This window comes from Camelus dromedarius, chromosome 19, assembly GCF_036321535.1.
Source record: "Camelus dromedarius isolate mCamDro1 chromosome 19, mCamDro1.pat, whole genome shotgun sequence".
Lineage (NCBI taxonomy): Eukaryota > Metazoa > Chordata > Mammalia > Artiodactyla > Camelidae > Camelus > Camelus dromedarius.
The window spans coordinates 16,219,119-16,226,884 of record NC_087454.1 but is presented as its reverse complement, the minus strand read 5'-3'; the positions used below and the strand labels follow the sequence as shown (position 1 = coordinate 16,226,884).

Genomic DNA, 7,766 nt, shown 5'->3' with positions numbered 1-7,766 from the left:
TAACAACTCCGGTCCCCTCGGGTGTGGGAGGCCCGCAGAGGCAACGGCAGCGGGAGGAACAGCGGGAGCTACGCACGGCTGTCGCCGAGTTCACCCCGGTACCAGCCCAGCCCCAGCGCGGCGCCCGCGCCCCTCCCTACCCAGCCGCCCCTCCCGCCACTGGCCCTCGGGTGTTTGTAGGTACCCGCGCCGCGAGTCCTCAGTCGCTGCCTGCCGCCCTGGGACTCGATTGAGCGCCCTTGCCCGCGGTGTTCAAACGGTGCCCACGGGAGCTTCAGTGCGAGGCTGCGCAGGTCATCTGGGGGAGGGGGCGAGGGGGCTTGAACGCACGACTCCTCTCTCTCAATGCACCTTTAACAGTTATTTCTCGGCAAAGAAAAATCAGGGCAATTCCAGCCAGAATCCTAATTGCTTTATTTTGGAAACAGATTGAGAGGTGAGAGTCAGGAGATGAAAGAAAATTAAGCTATTTGGAAAAGTAACGCGAATATGATGTTAGAAATTGAGTTTCATCATATTTAAAATCTTATAATTTTATAGTGTGTGTGTGTGTGTGTGTGTGTGTGTGTGTGTGTGTGTGTGTGTGTGTGTGTTCCACCCCTCTCCCTCCCGTGCGCATTCCTTTAGCCTGTTTCAAGCCCCCCGCATGGCTCGGTCCGGAGGTGGTTACACCTGGATTCCGCGGGTAGCGTGTGAAACAGGTGTCCTGCGCGCACTGCGAGCGCTGATTGGTTGTGCAGACTTTGGTGAAATACTTGAACGTGTACAGCGAGTCCTGCTGCCTACAGGGTCTCCGCAGGGTGGACGCCAGGCGCACGGCGGTTTCTTCGTTCTACCCGTGGGCTTGTCTGTTTCCAATTCGTTTCAGGGCGCGACCCCGCGCAGCCCGTGCCGTGAGGCCGCTAGGGCACCCGAGGTGCCTCCCCGCTGAGGAGCGAGCCGGGGCGGCGTCCCGTGGGGAAGATGAGCAGCACCAGCGCCAGGTCGAGCCACCTGTCTCAGCCGGTCGTGAAGAGCGTGCTGGTGTACCGCAACGGGGACCCCTTCTTCGCGGGGCGCCGCGTCGTCATCCATGAGAAGAGGGTGTCCAGCTTCGACGTCTTCCTCAAGGAGGTGACCGGCGGCGTTCAGGCGCCCTTTGGGGCCGTCAGAAACATCTACACCCCGCGGACCGGGCACCGTATCCGGAAGCTAGACCAGATTCAGAGCGGGGGCAACTACGTGGCTGGGGGCCAGGAAGCCTTCAAGAAACTCAAGTGAGTCTGTCCCCACCGCCCCCCCCCATTTCCGGGGCCACCCAGGTGGAAAGGAATAACCCCCGCCTCACCCCACACTTCGATGTGTTCAGGGGCTGGCCACTGAAAGCTCCCCCTGCAGTTGGAGTTAGAGTTTAAAAGTGTGATTGGAGACGAAATTTCACTTAGGGAGCAGTAGGAGCAGACTTAAAATGTATGGATAAGGAACAGGAATCTTTAAGAAAAAAAAACTATTCAGTGACTAGCTATTTGGAAAGAGTAACACACGCCTCACGTTAGATATTTGGCATTTTCTGTTCTGCTTTTTCTCTTTCCACTTTCTTTTTTCTTGGAACCTATTTTTTAGGTTAAATAAAGACTTCTTAAAAATTGCTTGGAAGTATTGGATACTATATTGTCAGCAGCCGAAAAAAATGCTTTCTGCATTTTCACCCCACTGTTTGATTCTTTCAACCTTTTATTCTAAGTAGAAGCGACCACGCCCCACCCTGTGATCCTCCTCCCACCCTGCCCGTTTAAGCTATTGGCATAATTCTTGGGAAAGTTCCTTGGTGTGCTGTATTTGTCCACATGTCTGTCCGCAGGCACTCGATAGTTAAACCTTCAAGGACAGGGGTCCTTAGTAGTGCTTATCCCCAGTTGTTGGCACGGAGCTCACTGTCCGTGTTCAGTGAATTAGCAGATTGTGCTTAGATCTGTGAAGGGAACAAAGATAAGACATGACTCCTTGTCTTTCCCAGTTCATGATCTAACAGGAGAGAGAATACATGCACACCAGTCATTTTAATGCAAAGTACAAAAAAATGAGTGCAATTAGGAAAATAAAGTTATATGGGAATTGAGAGAAATTATTCCTGGTGGGGGTGGGTATTGTAGGACAGGAATAATTAAATATTACATAGGTTTTCTTTTTTTTACAACCTTACTGAAATAGATTTCACATAATATAAACCACCCATTTTAGTGGTTTTTAGTATATTCATAGAGTTTTGCAACCATCACCATGAACTAATGTTAGAACATTCCCATCACTCCAAAAAGAAACCCTGTACCTTCCCAGTTTCCCCTTCTCTCCATCCTCTATGGGTTTGTCTATTCTGGACATTTTATATACCGGCATACCTTTGAGATATTGCTGGTCTGTTCCAGGCCACTTCAATAAAGCAAATATTGCAGTAAAGTGAGTCACAGGTGTTCTTTGGCTTCCCAGTGCACATTAAAGTTATACTTACACTATACCGTAGTCTGTTACATGTGGAACAGCATTATGTCTAAAAAAAGTACATGCCTTATTTAAAAAGTACTTTATTGCTAAAAAATGCTAACCATCATCTGAGGCCTCAGCAAGTCATAGTAGTCACATCAAGGATCATGGATTACTGATCACCATAGCAAATATAATAATAATGAGCAAGTTTGAAATATTGTGAGAATTACCAATTACACAGAGACATGAAGTGAGCAAATACAGTTGGAAAAATGGTGCTGATAGACTTGCTCCATGCAGGGTTGCTACAAACCTGATTCAATTTGTAAAAAAAATGAAATAGCTGTTAAGTGCAATAAAATAAGGTATGCCTATGAAAGGAATCATGCAATATGTGACCTTTTGTGTTTCTGTCTTCTTTCACTTAGCATAACATTATCAGGGCTCTTCGTGTTGTAGGATGTATCAGTACTTCATTCTTTTCATTGTTGAATAATATTCCATGATATGGCTATACCACATTTTTTGTTTATCTATTAAACAGTTGATGGATAGTTGTATTGTTTCACTTTTGGCTATTATGAGTAATGCTGCTATGAACGATCATGTACAAGTTTTAATTTCTCTTGGGTATATACTTAGCAGTGGAATTGCTGGATTGTATGGAAACTCTATATTCTGTAGGTTTCTTTCCCCCATAGTTTTTAATATAATATTTTAATTATTTAATTAAAATTCAGCTTGAGTCTCAGGATGGCAAAAAATATCTTTACCAGGAAATCTATGCTTGTGAATCCTGATTTTTAACTGTAGAGGACTAGTTTCCCAAGCATCACTAAAGTTGTCTGATATCCTTCCTTATGTATTTGTTTAAACTGAGTTCTAGGTGTTCTGCTTTTTGTTACGCCAGATGGTCTTTTTATGGGAGATGAGGCTACATTTGGATTTTGTTTCCTCTTCCCTGAAACCTTCTTTAGTATGCGTTGTCTACTTTCTTTAGAAAGGAGCTAAATGAAACTGTGCTTCAAAGAAACTTAGAACTTAAAACTGAGAATCAGGAGACTTGAGACTGACCTGTTTATTAGCTCTGTATTCTTGTGCAAGCCTCTTGACACAGCTAGTCAGTTTCCTAATGCAGAAAAGGAATATAACCATTCCTACCTCCCAGGGTTGTTGTAGAAAGTAAACGCTATGGATGTGAACATATTTTGCATACACTAGTGTCATATGAATGTAAAGCATCTCTGTGTCCCATTCCTTCCATCATACACATCATTGATTTTTAATTAAATAATTTGCATATAAAGAAATTTCATGGGAATGGAACTCTGCTTCAGAATCTACTAATAGCTCAAAATTGCAGACTTAACTTTGGTAATTCATATTTTCTTTTGTTTATTTGGCACTCAAAAGATAAAAACAGGTACAGTTCCAAACCAAATAGAAAGTGCACTTCAAATCACTCTTTATATATATATATGAGATTTGCATGGTTATTTTTGCTTTTAACCCACACAAAAAACCCCCTGAGTTTGTTATAACAGTGTCCATGGTTAGTTTTCCATGCTGACAGTTGAATAGTTTATTTATCTGGTAGTATCTATGGTTATAATGATGGAAGCCAAGAAGATTTAAATGCTGAATATATTTGAAGCTTAACAGTTATAAGTTTATATAACAAATGAAGCAACTTGCAGAACAAAAGCCCCAAAGATAATTGAGGGTAATTTATGTCGCATAGACCCTAAAGGATATTGAGGTGGAAAAATATTTTTCAGATGATAATGATCAACTCTCTTCTTGAATTTCTTTTACTCATATTTTTTCTGATATTTTTGAAACCATAATTAAACTTCAGGTAGCTATCAAACCTTTTTTATAGCAGAGAATTCTAGAGATTGTTATTTTCCTCACAGTTACGCATTTTGGAAGTTGACTCTACTACATTAATCTTGTGGATCTGAGATCACTTTCATGCACATGACAGTCAGAATGTTTTGTTATTATGTCAGAAATCAGTGTCTGCAAATTTCTCGAAGACCAATTTTATTACTAAGCAGAGGGAGCATTTGCACTGTCTTATGTAAATACTTTTGATGTAAGGAAAATACATGATAATTTATAGAGGTATTGATTAACTAAAGCGTTCTATCCAAAAAACAACAATAGTAAAATATAGCCAAAATTAATTCTAATACAAATATTTTTTTGGCAGCTCATCAGTGATGGTAGTTGAGGTAGAGAATGTATCTTTCTATCTATGGTTATAAATTAAGTGCTAGATTTATACTTTTTTTTAATATTAAAACATTTATTTAGCACCTTCTATGTATGAAACACAGTGGAACCAGATCACAGTGATGGACACATGGCTTGAAGTTGACAAAGGGATAAAGTTTTTAGGTTGTGCTTCTGCTATAGCTAAAGAATGATCACTAGTTAATATCTTGTAGCAAATAGTAATGGAATAATAGGGGTCTCCGGAGGTTAACTGGTTCACCCATCTGTTCCTCAGCTGAACAAATGCCTAAACCATCCCACATGGCTAAGCGTTTCTGGATCATTAAAGTACTCTCATAGGGAAAAAGAGCTCCCAGACTTTCACAGTTGTTACTCTAATGCACACAATCAGTACTAGTTTTTTTGGCCTAAAGTCTGTGATTAATGGAATTGTTAAGCAGCTTTACACAGAAACCACTTTTTATATCAATATTGATCTAAAAATGAGAAATAACAAATATGTAGTTAGCAGCTAACCATTGTGGGGAAAAGTGTTCCCTAGTAGAAGGATGTATTTCTAAGACTAATTTCATTGAAGTTTCAAGTAGACATGTGTCTGAAAGCAGTTCCTATTACTATAATTGCTTTTAATTCGTAGCTATTGATTTTTGCTTTAGGCTTAAGGATTTCCTATGGCTTGCTTTACTTTTTAATAATTTTTAAAAAGAAATTTACGCACCTGACTCACAAATAATAAAAGAAACCCTTATTGTTTTTTTCCCCCCAGTTACTTGGACATAGGAGAAATCAAGAAAAGACCAATGGAAGTTATGAATACAGAGGTAATGCAAATAACAGTAACAGTGCAATTTTGTGTTTCTTATGGTGTGTCTTAGAGATTTGAACGGCATTCTAATCATAAGAAATAAATTATCTAATGTATATAAATAGGATGTTAGATGTCTTAAGGCAAAGATAACCCTTTCTTTGGATCATTATCAGAAACAGACTGAGTAGGTGTCCCCATATGTATAGGTCTAGACACAATATGCTCTTTTTTAAAAGAATTACTTTTATGATGTATAGTTGATTTACAATGTTATGTTAGTTTCAGGTATATAGCAAAGTGATTCAGTTACACATAAACACACACACACACACACACACACACACACACACACACACACACACATATTCTTTTACAGATTCTTTTCCATTATAGGTTATTACAAGTTATTGAATCAAGTTCCCCATGCTAAACAGGAGGTCTTTGTGGTTTATCCGTTTTATATACAGTAGTGTGTATATGTTAATCCTAAACTGCTAATTTATCCCTTCCCCTTTCCCCTTTGGTAACCATAGTTCGTTTTCTATGCCTGTGAGTATATTTCTGGTTTGTAAATAAGTTCACTTGTATCATTGTTTTTTCAGATTGCACATATAAGTGATGTCATGTGATATTTATCTTTCTCTGTCTGACTTACTTCACTTGATATGATAATCTCTAGGTCCATCCATGTTACTGCAAATGGCATTATTTCATTCTTTTTTATGGCTAAGTAATAGTCCAGTGTATGTGTGTGTGTCTGTGTGTATCTCACATTCTCTTTTTCCATTCATCTGCCAATAGATATTTAGGTTGTTTCCATGTCTTGGCTATTGTAAGTAGTGCTGCTGTGAACATTTGGGTGCATGTGTCATTTTGAATTATGGTTTTCTCAGATACATGCCCAGGAGTAGCATTGCTGGATCTTATTATAACTCTATTTTAAGTTTTTTAAGGATCCTCCATACTGTCCTCCATAATGGCTGCACCAATTTACATTCCCACCAACAGTGTTAAGAAGATTCTTTCTTCTCCACATCTTCTCCAGCATTTATTATTTGTAGACTTTTTAATGATGGCCATTCTGACTGGTGTGAGGTGATACCTCCTTGTAGTTTTGATTTGCATCTCTCTAATAATTAGTGATACTGAGCATCTTTTCATGTGCCTGTTGGCTATCTGTATGTCTTCTTTGGAGAAATGTCTGTTTAGATCTTCTGCCCATTTTTTGGCTCTTATTTTCCCATTTTCTAGCTACATGTTCTCTGATTGAAATCCATAGGAATTTTCCCTGTCAAGTGGGAAGAGATTCTGAGCACTGTTCTACCAATCTGTGTCAAAAGTACATCCCCTGTCCTTACTTGCTTCTGATGGCCCCATGTCTGAAATAGCCAGGATCACCCTGACTGGCCCTGAGGCTTTCAAAGGAGCCTGTTAAGACTTTCTGTGATAGGAGGAAAACGCCACCATTTTAACTTGCATTAAAGTTCGCTTGAGCGGGTCAGCAGAAGAAGATTGGAAACAAATCTTGTGAAATAGATACTCAGAACACTTAAGTTCCACACAGCATCTGAATCCCTAGTGGAGAAATCCCTAATGGATATGCTATAGGATGTACTCTGTAGTTTATGGATTAAAAAAATAGAAAAAAAAAAAAGAAAAATAGGAAATAGAAAAAGAATAGAAAAACAAAGTTAAGGCAACAGCCTTAAATGTCCAGTGAGACAGGGAAAATTCTAGTTAAACCCGGATTGGGATTCTGTTCACCAGCCCTTCTACCATTTTGACTCCATATAATCAAGTGCTTCCAATGGGGTATGTTCTGCCTGGGAAGAAATGGCTAACAGAAAAAGGAATTTTTTCTCATTTGCAGTGCAGAGCTCCAGGGAGACTCCTCCCATATCATGTTTATGCCCAACAGGACCAAACAGGACTCTCTAGAAAAAAAGATTATGGAGGAAAACCTTTTAATTTTGCAGTGTTTTGAATAATATGAGGTTAAGTTCATTATTCAAATAATTTCTGGGAAGAGGTGCTAATCTCAGACATTGCTTAAACTAATTAATATTCTTATTTGTATGTTTGATTTGCAATATGTGTCAAGTTAATGATTCATGAAAGTGATAAGATTTATAAAAAGTAGACAAAACAGAAATTTTTCAGGTGGTGCTTACGTTGCAGGTGAAGAATGACCTCCAATTAATATCTGTAGCAAGTAGTAAAAAAAAGGACATTAGTGAATTAGTTCTGGGTATAA

The 7,766-nt window shown here is 39.5% G+C and overlaps 1 protein-coding gene across 1 annotated transcript in view; it reads left to right on the top strand.

Moving 5' to 3' along the window:
• Positions 1 to 745: 745 nt before the first annotated feature.
• The window catches only part of DCDC2 (doublecortin domain containing 2), a 123,088-nt gene continuing 116,067 nt past the window's right edge, over positions 746 to 7,766 (top strand). The window contains exons 1-2 of the mRNA XM_010980121.3: positions 746 to 1,256; positions 5,471 to 5,525. Of these exons, the coding sequence (XP_010978423.3) occupies positions 964 to 1,256; positions 5,471 to 5,525 (348 nt within the window). The 5' untranslated portion in view covers positions 746 to 963. The remainder of the gene's footprint in view (positions 1,257 to 5,470; positions 5,526 to 7,766) is intronic.